The sequence below is a fragment of the Botrytis sinoallii genome (genome assembly GCF_014898435.1).
Source record: "Botrytis sinoallii strain Bc 23 chromosome Unknown BSIN_025, whole genome shotgun sequence".
In the NCBI taxonomy this organism is placed as follows: Eukaryota; Fungi; Ascomycota; class Leotiomycetes; order Helotiales; family Sclerotiniaceae; genus Botrytis; species Botrytis sinoallii.
The window spans coordinates 601,711-617,359 of NW_024066052.1; the positions used below are offsets into that span (position 1 = coordinate 601,711).

Below are 15,649 nucleotides of genomic sequence, written 5' to 3' on the forward strand. Positions count from 1 at the left end.
GCCTTGTTGTCCTCAGCTTGCGAAGCGGCAAGTCATCTTTCCCAGAGAGTAGTAGTGTGCTGGGTGATGGCAGTGGGGTTGTTGCCAGCTTGCTGAAGTATTTCCTTGATAGAATGTAGAAGTAAAAATTCATCTCCACCTTTAATCATTTTTAATATCTCTGGAAGATACAAAGATGTGTCTCCAGCTCCTGCGCGTCCTAATGCGATTGCTGCAGCAAGAGGAACTTTGTCCATAAGAGGATTGAATGAGCTGTGAAGGTTGATGGATTCAATGGCGATTTTGCACCCAACTGTAATCCAGCTTCTCCGAGAACAGCCAAGGCTAAGCATTGTCTAGCTTCATCCGAGGAGGGATTTTGTACTTCGCTTAAGAAATTGTCAAGTGAGACTCCGACTGAGGATCCTCCAAATACCAAAAGCGTGCCAATAGCTTTTCCTACGACTGTAGAGTCTCCGCGAGTACTAACATATCTTAATAAACCAGACATCAAAGGTTGGCCAACTCCTTGTTTGCCGATATTGGCTACCAAAAGAAGGACAGCGTCAAGTACAGCGCCACTTAATGATGAAGTCAATAAGCCGCAAAGAGCAAGGTTTAACTGTCAGTAACAACAAGCTTGCTTCATCATTACCAAAGTAGCCAGTACTAAAAGCGCCGGACCTAGAAGGTGAAGATCAACTGTGGTTAAAAGCGGAAGAAGCGCGTCAATAAGGCCTTGAACAGTCGGAGCGTCGAGGGAATTTCTGGCTGCCGGAGAAACGATGAGATTCTTAAGGGCTCCAAGACTTGCACCGCGAAGCGATCTGTTGGCCTTTCGGAGTTGTGCTGCAAGCTCTAGAGAAACATCTCGAATCCATGGTGGCTGCAGTTGGCCTTTAGTGGTTGGACCAACCTCAATTGAACCGACAGCAATAGTATCAATAGCTCTTACAGCAGCGAGGCGAGTGGTTTCATTCTTTAGTCTATCACTGAGCAGAGTGAGAGCAGAACTTCGGTTAGTTTCTGAGAGAAGTGATAAGCCCTCGGGACTTGCTGTGCAGCAAGCATAATACCTAGAGCATGTATAGCACGTTGACGAACTTTCAACATCTGCATCGGTAGCGGATACGCGATCGACTATAACTTGATATAATTTCAAATATATCTCTTGCTGAGTTGGACTTCGCCGGCTTCGCTCTCGGAGGTGTCAAAGCCTTTACGAGTTGTTCGCTGTACCGACAGCCTCACCAGAATCTTGTAAAAACCTATCATGTACAGCTGATGCTACACATGGAATGATTTTAGGTAGGTGTGGCTGTAAAACGCTCGAAGAATGAGTTTGTGCAACATTAACCCAATAACTTGAGAGCAGCAATTCGCAGAGTATGTGCAGTGGCCGAGGCAGCACCGCCACTAGTAGTTGCGGTAGACGATGAAACCTCCCGATGTTTTGATAGAATCTATGATAGGATCCACAAAGCTGAGCCAAAGTATTCTGAGAGCCTCCCACCTGAACTGAAACCATTCCATCCAAAAGATTGATGAGAGCTTGCTTCGTTGGAATGGGGCTTGTCTTCAGTAATCTCACAACAGTCTTTACAATCACAGGGGTCAATCTTGCCAGGTCTGTTCGGGGACCTGAAGCAGGGAGCGGCTCAATGGTTGGTGATGTCAGACCAGCAGATCTTGAAATAAAAGATTTAGTATCAAAAGTGGCTGACCCAGCACTCTCTCTTCTGCGCTTTCGACTTGGGGGCGCTTGATTTGCATGGCTTAAAGACTCATCTGGCGAAAAGTTGACTAGGACACCCTCCCCAGTTTTCCCAATTAGACATGCCATGGTAGCAATAACTTCAAGTCGAACATTCTCTTCTCGTTCATTGAACCTTTGAATAAGAGTTGGAGCCACTTGGGCGTATAGAGTTCCATCCTCGAGTAGGTCACCACTACCTCTAGTTGAGATCAAGGTATACAGAGTTTTCGCAGCACATCTTCGAACCTTCCAACTTGCGTCGTCATCATCGTCGTCAAATCCAGCGTCTGCCTCAAAATCATCGTCATCGTCAAAATCGGCCATGTCATCTTCATCAGATTGAGTTCCTCCATTTCGTCGTCATCGTCGTCGTTATAATTTGGATCATACTTCAAAATCTGAGACTGCTGCTGAGATCGTTTCTCTGTATGAATTCGCATTCTTGCACCACAAGATGCTAGAAAGCCGTCCAGTGCCACGAGTGCAGATTCCCTCACAATCGTCCATCTCAGGGTTACTTTCACCATCTTCCGCGGAGTTCTCAAGCTGATCTTGAAGTTCTTGCTCGCTCAGCGCAGAAAGCACGAATGGCGCAAGAGTTTTCAAGTAAGGTCCAAACCTCAAGGGTATGGATCGAGCCATCGATCCGAGAATGGTAATGTATAAACGTCGTTGTACAGGGGTCAGGTGCGGATTACGAAGACACTCGATGATATGAGATACAAAGCCACTGAGATCGGAATCCTCAAATACATAGCAAGTAGAGACACTCAACAACAGCCCGCTTCTTGACGACAGAACTAAGCTCTCTCGGTCTCTAAGATACCGACACTAACAAACTTTGTAGTGCTTCGACTTCTGTGTGCTGCAAAGAGGGCCGAAGCATCTTGCAACTTCTATCAAACATCACAGCATCCGAGTCAATTTCGGTATTTGTGGAAGGATCAAGCATTCCTGGTGGGGGATTGGAAGGTTCTGGCTCTTGTTTTGGTTTTTTGAGCAACGATACGTCCGACTAATCTTGGGATCAAAACTCTGCTAATAGCAGAATATGCTTGCGAGCACATCCTTTGGAGGGGGTGACACACTGATCGGTCTTGGTAAAGTGATGACAACCGTTCGCAGAGCCATAGCAGGTATTGAGTTGTCAACCGAATGTTCAGTTGTTAATGTCGAAAGTCTCTCAATCAACGGAGCGATTATACTGCTGGGTAACTTTGCAACAAGGGGAGCAAGGCTATTTCAAGTCAATTGAGTTCCACTTAGATCGAGGGATGTTGGCAGACTAACCATTTAATGGCCAAATTTTGTACCTCTCCATTTTGATCATCCAACGTTCTGATAATACCATCCACAGTCTTTGCCGCTGTATTGTAATCGTGGTGAAGGAAATCCGGTTTTCCACTCTCCAACACCTGGAAAAGATCATTCAATGACATGAATCTATAATCTGGATCCGCATCGTGAAGTTTTGGCAACAGAGATGCAACTGTTGATGAAGTCGGATTGACGGTTATTGAGCTGGAAGCCATCTTCACTATGGACCGGCAGGCCTAATGATGATAGCTAGAAGGAGAAATGTGTGTTGTGACAATTTCAAACTACCATTTGTATTTTGGAGAAACTGGTAGTTATTTGTTGTTGTTTTTTTCTAGTTTAGATACGGGCGTGAATGGGAGGAGCCTTGAGGAGGTCGAGCTAAGTTAGCTATTAGTTTTGGATGTTATTTTGAGATTGGATTTCCAAGATCCATAAGCAAGCAAGAAAGTGTTAGGGAATGGGAAATTGCGAACTTACCTGGTGAGATAGTGTATTGAGAAAGGGTTGTATGAAGTCGTAAAGACAGTGACAATCCGGAGTATATGTTGATTTTGTTTGTAAAGTTGATAGATAATTATTAAAGTACTACTAGGTAGGTAGTGTAGTATGGCTTATGGGTCCTTGAGGTGACGGAAGAAGTAGTGGGGGGTTGAGCTAGTACGTACAGTATTCCGTACAGCAGGTGTCTGTTGATTTGATACCTAGACTCTAGCACGTGCCTAGGTAGGTAATTTGGCGGTTCTAGCCGTGACTCGCCGTGGGAAAGTGGGAGATCGGCTTAGTCATTCCCCACAATTATTGCCTCAGGTTATTACATAAAATAGTGTGGAAGCTCCACCTGCACCAAGCTTTGCTCCAGAGAAGCTCCAATTAGACTCAGCTGGCGTGATCTTTCGCCCAACTACTAATCTGCCAGGATTTTTTCGGAATCTCAATTCACTCCATAATATTGTATTACCTCATAAAGTACCTACCTACATTTCCTATCCTTCCTCCCACATATCAATTGATATATACAGCTATTTTCTCAAGCTTTAACTATCATTAAAATTGTTACTGATAACGTTTTGTTAGATTACTCACACCCGCCCTTCAATCTTACCCCTCCGATAATGGCATTCTCACGAGCAGCTATTGTGCGCAACTTGCGCAACATCCGGGCACGTCCTCAATTCAACCAAGTCGCTAGAAGAGCTTATGCCAGTGGAGGTCATGGACATGCAAAGTCCGGTGGTGATGCCGTCTGGTATGTTTTACTTTGTTCTTACTGACCTTAATAGAAAGAATTCGTGAGCTAATACGTCATTAATTTAGGGCTGCCGGAGCAGTAGCTGTTACCGTTCCATCATGTTGGTTCCTGATCTCAAACAAACCAGAACCTGCTCACGGTCATGGAGGACACGGGGATAGCCATGCACATGAAGAGCATGAGGAGGAGAAGGAAGAGGAGGTAGAAGAGAAAGAAGAAGACAAGCCAGCCGAGTCTGAAGAGAAGACTGAAGAGACGACCGAGGAAAAGACCGAGGACAAGGAAGAGCCAAAGGAGTCCGAGAAGACCCAAGACTCCGACAGTGATGACGAGGCTAAGGAACAAGACACACCAGCTACTTCCGATGACGAAGAGACTGTAGGAGAGACCGACAAGAACATCCGCAAGTCAATTCCTGATGCAAAGGGCGGAAACAAAGCTCGATCAGAGAGCAAGGCTGCCATTAAGCAAGGCGAGGATAACTCAGAAGCAAAGGAGGGAGAGCCATCGGATAAGGTATGTTGTTACACGTCGAAGGATTATATCCGAAATTAACATCTCTACTCCTAGGCCGCTGCTTCAAAGGAGCCCCAAGGCAAGAACACTCAATCTGGCAAACAAGAAGGTCTTTCAAACACCGATACAAAGCACTCCACCGATATCACCAACGACCCTACCAAGAGTAAAAAGGGTGAAGGTGCTCCTGAGACTGCCAAGGTCAAGGGAACCGTCGACCCAAACCGCCCCCAGGTATAAACTAAATTTAATTCGAACTTATGGAAAAGATTGTGCATCCTCAATGCTTTGAGCTCACGAGAGATACAGTCTTTCATTGGAAAGATATGAGCCATGCTAACGATGATCCCAGCCTGAGGAAGAATCTGATTCTTAAATATTCATGTTCATGATCTCGATTGAGATACAATAATGTGTCTTTTGCCTCGTCGTAATGTACATAATGTATCAAAATCCTTCACAAAAGCGTAAAGATAGATTTCCTGGGGGAATTATCATGAATTGCAGTATCTTCCTCTTGTTTCTTCCGCAATGTGTGCATCTCTTCATGGGTCGATTTAAATGCCATACTGGGGCGACTGCTCTACTGAATAACTACTGGTGCTGTAGTTGTGTTGGATTCGAGAGTGGGAAGCAGATTTTGATAATAAAAAGTTATTTGACTGTCTAGTGTCGGAATTCCATGAACCAACCATAATTGCTGATGGAAAGCCAATCTTCAAAGTTCAAGTGAAAGTCGTACTCTAGGAGCCAAACATAAGTGTCACACCTGCCAAAGTATCCATACAATCTAGGAAGAGCAATTGCTAGTCAGTGGTAGACTATATAGAAGGAGCGACAGAACTCCAGTGTTTATTGATGTGTATTTTACCCCTTCACTTTTGTACCCTTACCCAAACATCATCAGAATTATTATCTTCGGCATCGAATCATTACTATAATAAGTGCATCGTAAGTTGAGAATTTCGTACCACGTTGAAATCTATTACTAACCTGAATGAACAGGCTCATTCATAAATATCGCTCCAATGACCATGGCAGCTCGCCGGGAGAAACGGAAGTTGGCCAAGAATCCACCAGTCACGAAATATAATTTGGATCCAACTACTCCAGTCCATCGACAATCACTTGCAACTACTGCCCCCGCTCCCGCTATGGTTGAAGCTAGGCAGCCCGCTGTCACTCCTCAATTACGTTATGCCATTCCCGATCAACCACAAAGATCGGAGCTATCTATGAACAGGAACAAGTCTGAGCATAAAGGACAAAGTGATTGGATGGTTCCGTTCTGCCATCATCCCGAGGGCGATCACACAACTGCCTTGGAGGGATTGTTCGTTCCTTGTCTTCTATATGGAAAGACTCACTGGCGGTTGAAGAATGTAGCTCTTGGTCGAGATCCGCATAATTTCAAGTCTTCTGACGGTTGTAACTCGATGTGTTGGATCCATGGTGCTTTGACAGCTGCTTGTTGTTTGTCGAGTCAGTAAACACTCAGGTCATTATTCATCATGTCTCTGCTAACCAGCAAAAATAGTTGGTCTTACTCTTATACAACGTGCCCGGATTCGTGCCCAATACAGAATCTTGGGGTCTATGGGGAATGATGTTATCAAGTCATGTTTCTGTGGTCCATGTGTTATGATGCAACATGATCGAGAAGTACGGGTTAGAGAAGGTGCTTCAGGGCTAGCGAGATTCCCCAATGAAGCACAAATGTCTCGGATACAACCCAAACTATCGCAGCCAATGAGATATACCTCGCAGAAAGCACCTTCTGCCGAAAATCCTGGTATAGAAAGCAGGATATTCAATCAAGGAAGGCGTTTTACAAACTCTGAGCTTCAAGAGGTTCCTGCAGTGGCTCTGAGTGCCAGTGAACATAGCTGTCGGGGTTCGGATTACCAGAGCACCGCTCAACATTGTGAGATGGAGGAATTGAAGGATCATATGCTTATGGAGCCGCATAGGAGAGCTATCAACTCCAGAAATGCCGGTGCCGCTGTTGATGGTACTACATCTTCAAAACAGAAAACCCGAGTAAGTTCAGAGAGACTCAGTCTGGGCAGTATTGCCAGTTGTAGTACATTCGTCATTGAGCCAGATTCGCCCACTCCTTCACTTCATGGAAGTTATCTACGAGTCAAAGGCTGCGAGAAGCTCTCTAGAATGCCAGCAAGAGGAAATCTCTCTTACGTACATGACTTCTCTGATTACTCCGCTACCAAGATTGTATTGGATCATTATGCGAAGGAAGAAAGGCGTTTGCAGGAGAAAGGAAGCGTCTGTTGTCCCGTTCACTTTGGTGAAGATAAAGAAAATCTTCTGCTGCCCGCCTTGGATGATCTTGCTGTACCATCTACCACATCCTCTGGTTTAAGCACTGTTCGGCAGCATACCTTTAAAGACGATGTTGCTGAAATGCCGCTTTCCGAGCTTGCCAACCCGCGTCGTATCGATAGCTGCGCTGAATCGGTGGATTCCGCTTGGTTATTGGATATACCAATACAACATCGAATCACAAGTTGTTCCATTATGCCTAGGAACCCGTCTAGTATCCAAAGGTCAATAAGACAACATCGAATAGCAAGCTGTCCTGCTACACCTGGCACCCCGGTTATTAGGACTCCCGGAAGCTCTGCAGAAAAAAATCGCATGCTGAGTTGCACCGTCGAGACCGCACCTCCATCAAGCTCACCTTCTCCGGTTATGCAAAACAATCACTCAACATCTATCATGGATATCGTGGATGATTCCAAACTCTCAACTCCTCTTATTCAATATTCACAATACGGTCATCTTTTGGACGAGAGTACTCTCGAATCCGGCTCGCCTATCTCTAGATTATCATCAAAATCTCGAGCTTTCAGTTGTACGGCCCTTAACCCTGTTGCTTCTCGCGAGCAACATTCCCTAGAGAGTTGCTCTGCCCTGTCTGGTGGCTGCAGTCCTGTTACGACCAGACAACATCGTATATCGAGCTGCTGTGCCTCGATTCCTTCTGGTAGTATAAACCAAAGCAATGGAGTTGGGTCTCATAGGTTAGAAGACTGCAGCTTTACGACTGGATCTTCTACGCCTATTCTCAGTAAGCCGTATAGATTTGCAAGCTATGCGGCTGATAGTCCTCAATCGAGTCGTAAAAGTTCAGCGGTGATGGCTCACTTGATGGAAGATGGATGTCTACTTTCTGGAGTTGCAAGCCCTGTCAAGCAGCATCGTATTGCGAGTTGCGGTGGCAATGCCGGTTCCGGAAATTCAGCAAATAGTAAGAACGAGAACGGCTATGTCACATCGGGCTCATCAACTCCTAACCCACGTCAGCATCGGGCCGTGAGCTGCATCGCTTCTAGTGCCATTTCGGAGTGCAATGAGCATTTACTCGATGATTGCGATTATGATTCTAAAATCAGCAGCCCACTTTTGCAACACAATGAAATAGACTGCGATGTAACTTCAGTGTCGGGAGAAGAGCAGGGACACCTGTTGGCGGTGTTGGAAGAAGAACAGGAGCACTTACTAGAAGATTGTGCTGCAGATTCTGGCCCTTCTACTCCTCTCCGACAACACCGAATTTCAAGTTGTGTCGTCTCTAGCCCCTCAAGCAATAGAACTTCCGTGGTAAAACAGCACAGAGCTTCTAGTTGCCCCTCTATCATACCAGCCGAGGGTAGCCAACCAAACAGCACATCTCATGATTCTCTTCAACTTCCTGGTGGACTTCTCGTCGATACCAGTGATAATGACCAATCAACTCATACAAACTACGAGGATTGTCTACACAGTCTGGATGACTGTATTGCTCCAGCCGACAGAGCGAGAATGGAAGCTAGTGCAAGTCGGGACACCGAATATGAAAGATACACTACGAGGATTGCTCGACATTTCAACGACCAAAGCTCTGAGTTCAATGAAAAATCCACTGTCGGAAAAGAAGGGAGTCGGAGACCTAGACTTAACGATTTTGCTTCACACGAAAGCGACGCTCGATTTACACTTGCCCAAGTCCTTTCTGAAGATCAAGAGAATCCCTTTATCGGTGTGACTCCAATTAACGGGGATGGAACCATGAGTATGGCGAGCCGAAAAGGCAGCGTTGCACCGCCAGCACCATTTCCATCACCCGCTGCACCTTATCCGTCGCCCATCACGCCGTTGCATATTTCTGGCGCCTATCCGCCATCCATCACGCCTTCGAGCCTGAGGAAAGAAAAGAGGAGATTTCCTTCGGAACAAAGTTCGGCGGGGAGTGGGTTTGCTAGTTACTTTGGATTCGGTAGCTCCAAGAAGACATCGTCTGGGTTGTGAGTGGCCACTGTTGATCTTTTACGGATTGCGACGGCGCTGACATGCTTGTAAGAATCGATGATGTTGGTGGTAATACCGGTAGAGGGGTTGAGAGTGGAAATGCAAGTAGAGTTTGGAGTATGGGATTGGGAGCTGTTGAACAGGTATCAGTTGAGGAATTGGAGCTGGAGGAGTTTTTGAGTTGAGATTATTCGGAGACTGGGAGAATTGGAGCGGATCATATCGTTACGAGTGGTGATGCTATGGGTGATATTATTCGTGATGAGGATGTATATAATATCCATTCCCGTTACATTCTTTTGTGGGTTTTGTTTCCAAAATGCCATTCATACATACATACATAGCTTGAATCCGCAAAATGGAATTGAATACTAGAGGAGAGATGACGGAAAGAAAAGGCATACTTTAATAAATTCATTCGTTATCATGATGACATTTTGCCTGGCTCACTTGGGCAGTCGAAGATTTGGAAAGTGGATATATGTGATGGATGCGTGTACACAAGGAGGCTGGTAATTTATAGAGGAGGTGGAAATTTCCAAGAAAGAACTTATGCACGACATACATACGCAGTCCAGACCCATCTGCAGGTCACACACACACAAGCATATGCCCTGCATCGTACTCCATATATACCCCATAATCTCGAGAATCCGTCCCGCAATCACATTCATTACATGCAAGTTCGTAGGTACCTACCTACCTACCTACCGTGTATTCATTCATTCGCATTCGCATTCATATTCACTTGACTATCACCTCAAAAAGAGTCGCCCAAGATATATTTTGCAAGTCTTTGCTTGCTTCACTCGCTACTGACTGACTGACTGACTGACTGACTGACTGATTGTATGGATGGATTCATTCTAACATGAACACGAAGATTTTCTTATTACATTTAAAAATTTGATTTCTTGCCTCCCTCCCTTCCTGCCTGCATGCCTGCCCGTCTGTGTCTGTCTTATGAAACCAATGAATACTATGCTTCCCCTTCTCTGATGAAGATGACTGGCCATGCAGCGAATGCAGTGCCAGATCAAGATAAGACAAGAATGGACTTGATAGAAAGTAGGAGAGATAAAATTACAAGAATTTCTTCCCCTTTTCCTCCAATTTCCCCGCGCGCCTTTCCCGAATGCCCATTGGTTGAGATGTGTGTAATGTGAAAAATTGCCAGATTTCTAGAATGATCCGGTGTGATGTGGTATGTGAAGATTTCCTCGACTTTCCTGTGTTGAAGGTTTCGTGTTTTCCTCTTTTGCATTGTGCATTTCGATTGGGATTGTGGGAGAGGTTGATGTTGGTATTGAGTAGTGGGTAGTTTATAAGTAGAATTTACACAATGTAGAAGGAGAATGAATGATGGTCGCGGAATCGAGGATTGAGGTTGACAGAGAGATTGGTTGGGGGCGTAAAGAAATAGGTATTCGATTCAAATCGTAAGATTAAAACAACGATTTAACCGACGGATTGGTAAAGGAGAAGAGGTTCGCCAACATTTTCGATTTCGGGGATTGTGCATTTGAGGTCGAAGGCTTTTGAGAGGACAATCTTGAAAATCTGCAATTGGGTGGTTTGTTAGTTGAAGGTTTGGTATATAAGCAGTATGGCGTAGACCGCAAGCAAGTATATAAGAATGAAATATAGATGGTCTTACCTTTTGAACGTTGATGCTATGGCTTGTACTACTAAAAATCAGACTTGCGCGCATTGCTTTTGCGAATCTTCGAGCCTGATGTCGCATCTGTTAGCACGCCTCAAAACGAAACAAAATCGAAGAATTGGTCAAACTAACCTGATTTGAGATCTCCTCTTGATCCTCTCTCGGAAAATTCACAAAATGATCGTATTTTGTGCCGACCAGGAACGGAATCGCAGTCTTGTTGAAACCTCTCCCCTGCCTATACCACTCCTTAATACTATTCAACGTGCTCTTTCGCGTCAAATCAAACATGAATAATATAGCTACTGCATCGTTGCAAACAAGCGGTAACATATTCACGAACTCTCTCTGTCCTCCCAGATCCCATATTGAAAATGTAATCTCAGTATTGCGTATAGATATAGTTTTCTCCATGAAGTTAACACCCAAGGTTTGAATGTAATCTTCGTCCCAACTACCTTCTACATATTTGACCATTAAGGAGGTTTTGCCAATTTGAGCATCCCCTACCATGCCGACTTTGATGACGACACTATTCTTCGAGCCCCGTTGTTGCTGCTGTTGCTGATCTGTACTCGCACCTGAGCCCCGTGAATTTTGTTCTTGGTATGCGTTGCCATAGTTGCCTTGACCTGACAAACCCGAAGCCGGGCGCGAAAGTGACGCGGGAAAAGTCGTGGGAGGGGTAGCATATCGACCATTTGTAGGTTCTTCTTGTGGAGGTGACGCAGGATATTCTTGTGGATATTGTGATGGGGTTTGAAAATCTGCAGATGCAGACGCAGAGTGTCGACTGTTATGCGTTGGCGTATGTGCTCTCTCCTCCATTCCGCCCATAGCATCGTCTTGAGGTGGGTCGACTCCCTGATTGTCGTATGCGATTTCGGCGTCCATCGAATCTACTGCGTCGTGAAATTGAGCGGGAGAGCTCACTGGTAAAGTGGTAGGATCCAGGTTGACTGATTTATGGGTAATTATAGAGATGAATGAATGTGTAAGGTTACCTATGAATCTTTATAAGGGTGAGATCTCGAATTGGCGGCTGGAAGAAGGAGATCAACACTGGGATGTTATGGTAGATCATTCACGGCTGATTGTAGAGTAGTGTAGGTAGTGTAGGTAGTGTAATGTAGTGTAGTGTGTAAGTTATTTTGGTATCAAAAATTGTCGACGAATCTATAACCGCCGTAGATGAAAGCCACCACGATGAAAGTCAAGATATGAATGACTAATGAGATTCACGGAGAGATTTTGAATTGTATTTTGGTTTGGACGATTGAAGTTATACCTCGTGAGAAATATCCAGGGGGTTTCTAATAAGCTTGGGACAAAGACAAGGCCAGAAGACAAGGCAAGGCAAATAATTGTCATGCGGTGGTTCGGCGCTTGGGCGTGCGAAAGGCAACTCGGGCAGGTCGACCAGAGACAGTTTACTCCGTAATAAAGAAGGGAGGTAGGGAGGGAGGGAGGGAGGAAAGGAGATAGTAGGTATTTCCTTCTTTCGACGCGTCTTCCTCTGAGAGTTCTTTGGTTTGTTGTGGATGTGAGAAAAGAATAAGGTTGTGTTTGTTTATTATGATGTTGATTGATATTATCATCAAAGTACCTAGGTATTGAAGGAGAAGAAGGAAAAAGGCTGTATTCCTAGATACACTTCGACCAGTACTTTGTCTTCAGATTGGGAAAGTAATACGATAGAGTCTACCTAGGTAGGTATTTATATATTGTGTTTGTTTTTATATCGTGTTTGTGCTTGTATTTATATTGTGTTTGTTATTGTTATTGTTATTTTTGTTTGAATTTTCATTTGTAATTATATCTGTATTTTAATATATGGTCATTTTATACATTATACAGAAACATATACGAGATACACATATTATTAGCCAATTGATATTCTTGCTCCTATTGATATTCAGATTCCTTTTCCTCAGGTGGGGGTTTCATTCAATTCAATAGCTCGCCATTGGGTTCCCTCGTTGTCCTCCCTCCCTGTCTTTGGAGACGGAGACAGAGACAAAGACATCTTGACAAGAGACAAGAGACCGCCCTGGATTTTTGTCGGCTTTATTTTGGGACATTTCTCTGATTGGCTCAATCTCTTCTGATCCATATCAACAATCCTAATTTTTATTATCTCACACCTCTCTTTACACTCTACTGATAATTGAATCAACGATTCCTTGACTAAAGCTCAACTCCACCCCAAAATTCTACCCCTCAAACACCATTTACATATACAATAATGGCATCAATCGCAAGGAGTTTAAGGCCATGTGCCTCAAAAATTACATCCAGCACTTTTAAGACGGTTCCGTCGTGGAGATCTTCATCTTTTGGAGCTGTTCGAGCTTTCTCAGTATCTAGAGCTGGTAAGTTGATCCTCTTATCCAAGGTGCTCCGACACCGGCCTATGTCATGGAGATTTTATGCGCAGAGTGAAGAAGTTGAGCCAATGTGGTCTACGGCGTGTGGATGAGACTTTGGAAGACTCGCAATCTAATCACTATCATGGGAATGTTTATTGGAGTCCGATTCTACCCATTTCATACCATATATCCCACCAATACTGACACTTTCTCTCCCCAACCGCAGCTTTCAACAAGAAGTATACCAAAGACCACGAATGGATTCTCCTCTCTTCCGATAACAAGACTGGCACAATCGGTATCAGTGATTATGCCGCACATGCTCTCGGTGACGTCGTTTATGTTGAGCTTCCCACCGTCCCATTAGAGGTCGGCGCTGGTGATGCCATTGGGGCCGTAGAGTCTGTCAAGAGCGCATCCGATATCAACAGCCCTATCACTTGCAAGATTGTGCAAGCTAATACGATGTTGGAGGAAGCACCAAGCACCATCAACAAGGGTCCCGAAGATGAAACAAGTGCCGGAGGTTGGGTGGCCAAGGTTGAAGTTGGGGAACAAGGAGTTAAGGACTTGGAAGGGTTGATGGATGAAAGTGCTTACAAGACATTTATTGAGGAATAAGCAGCGCGATGGGAGTTGGTGTATGACGAGAAACGAGAGCATGATTGCATGGACGGGCGGGGCATAGCATAGACGGAGGATTCAACTCAACATTGATGAATGTGTATTTGGGAATGGAGTTTATTCAACAAACATAAGGGTTGGAGGGGAATGACACTGGATTTGCTACATTTATACATGTATGCAGCTTGTAGCCTTCTTGGAACATGTTTGAAAGCTATTGGTGGTCCAGCCAGTCAATCTATGTAAAGGAAAAGTTTACTTTTGTAGCCTATGTGTCTGTGAAAAACGAAGTCATTCGGGGCTTCAACTATGCATTACCACCCTCCTTAATGACAGGTCGATTAAGGTTGATGGCCTCCAGTATTTTGGCAGCACCCTTGCTAACCAAGTCTTGAGCAAGAGACCATCCAAACTCATCAGCGTCTTTTGGTGTTAGGATCTCCTCCAACCTCTCTGATTCCACACTCTCTGTGCCATCAAGACTGACAACGATAGCCTTCATTAACAATTTCCCCTTTTCGATCCAGGTCGTCTCAACTCCGATCGGCACACTGCATCCACCCTCCAGAGTTCTCATCAAACTTCGTTCTGCCAACCCCGCCAATTGAGTCGGTTCATGTTGTAACGCAGAGATCATCGTGCTGATTTCTTCGTCGCCATCTCTAACCTCCAAAGCCAATGCACCTTGTCCCACAGCATGCAACATACCGCCACCCTCTGTTTTACTATCCAGATACTGCGTGATCCTCTCTCCCCAACCCATTCTTAACAAACCCGCCGCCGCTAAAATCAAACATGAATACTTCCCATCATCCGCATCCAGCTTGTTCAATCTAGTTCCAATGTTGCCTCTCGCGTTCTCAAACTTTAACTCGGGGTACTTCCTAGCTATCTGCGCGCTTCTTCTCACACTACTCGTTCCCACAACGCTTCCTGCTGGCAGCTCTGACAAGCTCTTATAGGTGCTTCCTGCCTTCATGATCAACGCATCTCGAGGATCCTCTCGTTCAAGAATTGCACCAATTATACATTTAGTCGGTAACTGCGTCGGCATATCTTTAAGACAGTGAACCACAATATCCAACTTCCTGTCCAGTAATAAAGCCTCAAGTTCATGCGTCCATAAACTCTTTGCGCCGAAATCATGCAGAGCAGTTACTTGATTCTTGTCGCCCATCGTTTCCAATTTGGTAATCTCGAAGTTTAAATGGGGATGAGCTTTTTCGAGCGCAGCTTTTACTTGCTCAGTTTGCACCATGGCGAGTGCAGATTTGCGTGTGCCAATATGAATAGTGGCTGGCTTCTCATTTTGGGATGTCTCGCGTTCGGATTGGTGATCGAGGGCGCGGAGGGGTGCAGCGTCTTTGGATGACTTTTCTTGGGTACTGGTAGTGGGGTCAAGAACGGAGCGGGAGGATGTAGATTCTTTTTGTTCATGAGTTGCCATTTTAAATTGGGTATGAATTGAAAGTTACTGGAGCTTTCAATTTGGATCTGGGCTATAGAGGTATTGGAGTCGGGAGGTGGAAGAGCAGCTGAGTGTTGCTCCTTCATAGTGGGGGGGTATTTCTGTGAGCTTACAATCCACTAAACCCCTCTATTGACAGGGGTATTGGTTCCACAACCGTAGGTATCTCGTTCAAATGGGATTCACCAGGAAACACGAACATAAAACCACAACTACAATCGCAACCACAATCAACCATTACTTTTACCGTATTCACCACTCTTGAGCAATTGAGTCGAGAACGGATAAATAGAGGACAACTGTTCTACTCGATACAATATGAGACAAGACATTATTTGACACCACTCAAGTCATGTCTAAAAAGGAAGAAACAGATTTAACAATGATCTGTCTGACA

At 44.8% G+C, this 15,649-nt stretch overlaps 7 protein-coding genes across 7 annotated transcripts; 3 read left to right on the plus strand and 4 right to left on the minus strand.

Annotated features, from left to right (window-relative positions):
- Window positions 1-199: 199 nt before the first annotated feature.
- EAF02_010490 (uncharacterized protein) lies at window positions 200-2,059 on the minus strand (the record flags this gene model as incomplete). The annotated part of the gene is made up of 3 exons (XM_038906538.1): window positions 200-601; window positions 650-1,119; window positions 1,219-2,059. 3 exons carry the CDS (start codon window positions 2,057-2,059, stop codon window positions 200-202), a joined length of 1,713 nt encoding a protein of 570 aa, XP_038753802.1.
- Window positions 2,060-2,773: 714 nt separating this feature from the next.
- On the minus strand, window positions 2,774-3,267 carry EAF02_010491 (uncharacterized protein; the record flags this gene model as incomplete). Its single annotated transcript, XM_038906539.1, has 2 exons — window positions 2,774-2,972; window positions 3,026-3,267. 2 exons carry the CDS (start codon window positions 3,265-3,267, stop codon window positions 2,774-2,776), a joined length of 441 nt encoding a protein of 146 aa, XP_038753803.1.
- Window positions 3,268-4,167: 900 nt separating this feature from the next.
- On the plus strand, window positions 4,168-5,196 carry EAF02_010492 (uncharacterized protein; the record flags this gene model as incomplete). Its single annotated transcript, XM_038906540.1, has 4 exons — window positions 4,168-4,301; window positions 4,370-4,820; window positions 4,875-5,054; window positions 5,173-5,196. 4 exons carry the CDS (start codon window positions 4,168-4,170, stop codon window positions 5,194-5,196), a joined length of 789 nt encoding a protein of 262 aa, XP_038753804.1.
- A 652-nt stretch (window positions 5,197-5,848) lies between these two features.
- On the plus strand, window positions 5,849-9,313 carry EAF02_010493 (uncharacterized protein; the record flags this gene model as incomplete). The annotated part of the gene is made up of 3 exons (XM_038906541.1): window positions 5,849-6,302; window positions 6,358-9,124; window positions 9,181-9,313. The coding sequence occupies 3 exons, from the start codon at window positions 5,849-5,851 to the stop codon at window positions 9,311-9,313; spliced, it is 3,354 nt and encodes a 1,117-aa protein (XP_038753805.1).
- Window positions 9,314-10,586: 1,273 nt separating this feature from the next.
- EAF02_010494 (uncharacterized protein) lies at window positions 10,587-11,685 on the minus strand (the record flags this gene model as incomplete). The annotated part of the gene is made up of 3 exons (XM_038906542.1): window positions 10,587-10,688; window positions 10,786-10,860; window positions 10,924-11,685. 3 exons carry the CDS (start codon window positions 11,683-11,685, stop codon window positions 10,587-10,589), a joined length of 939 nt encoding a protein of 312 aa, XP_038753806.1.
- A 1,061-nt stretch (window positions 11,686-12,746) lies between these two features.
- EAF02_010495 (uncharacterized protein) lies at window positions 12,747-15,320 on the plus strand. The gene is made up of 2 exons (XM_038906543.1): window positions 12,747-13,163; window positions 13,387-15,320. Exons 1-2 carry the CDS (start codon window positions 13,037-13,039, stop codon window positions 13,779-13,781), a joined length of 522 nt encoding a protein of 173 aa, XP_038753807.1. The 5' UTR covers window positions 12,747-13,036; the 3' UTR covers window positions 13,782-15,320.
- Window positions 14,092-15,231, minus strand: EAF02_010496 (uncharacterized protein; the record flags this gene model as incomplete). The annotated part of the gene is made up of 1 exon (XM_038906544.1): window positions 14,092-15,231. One exon carries the CDS (start codon window positions 15,229-15,231, stop codon window positions 14,092-14,094), a length of 1,140 nt encoding a protein of 379 aa, XP_038753808.1.
- Window positions 15,321-15,649: the final 329 nt, after the last annotated feature.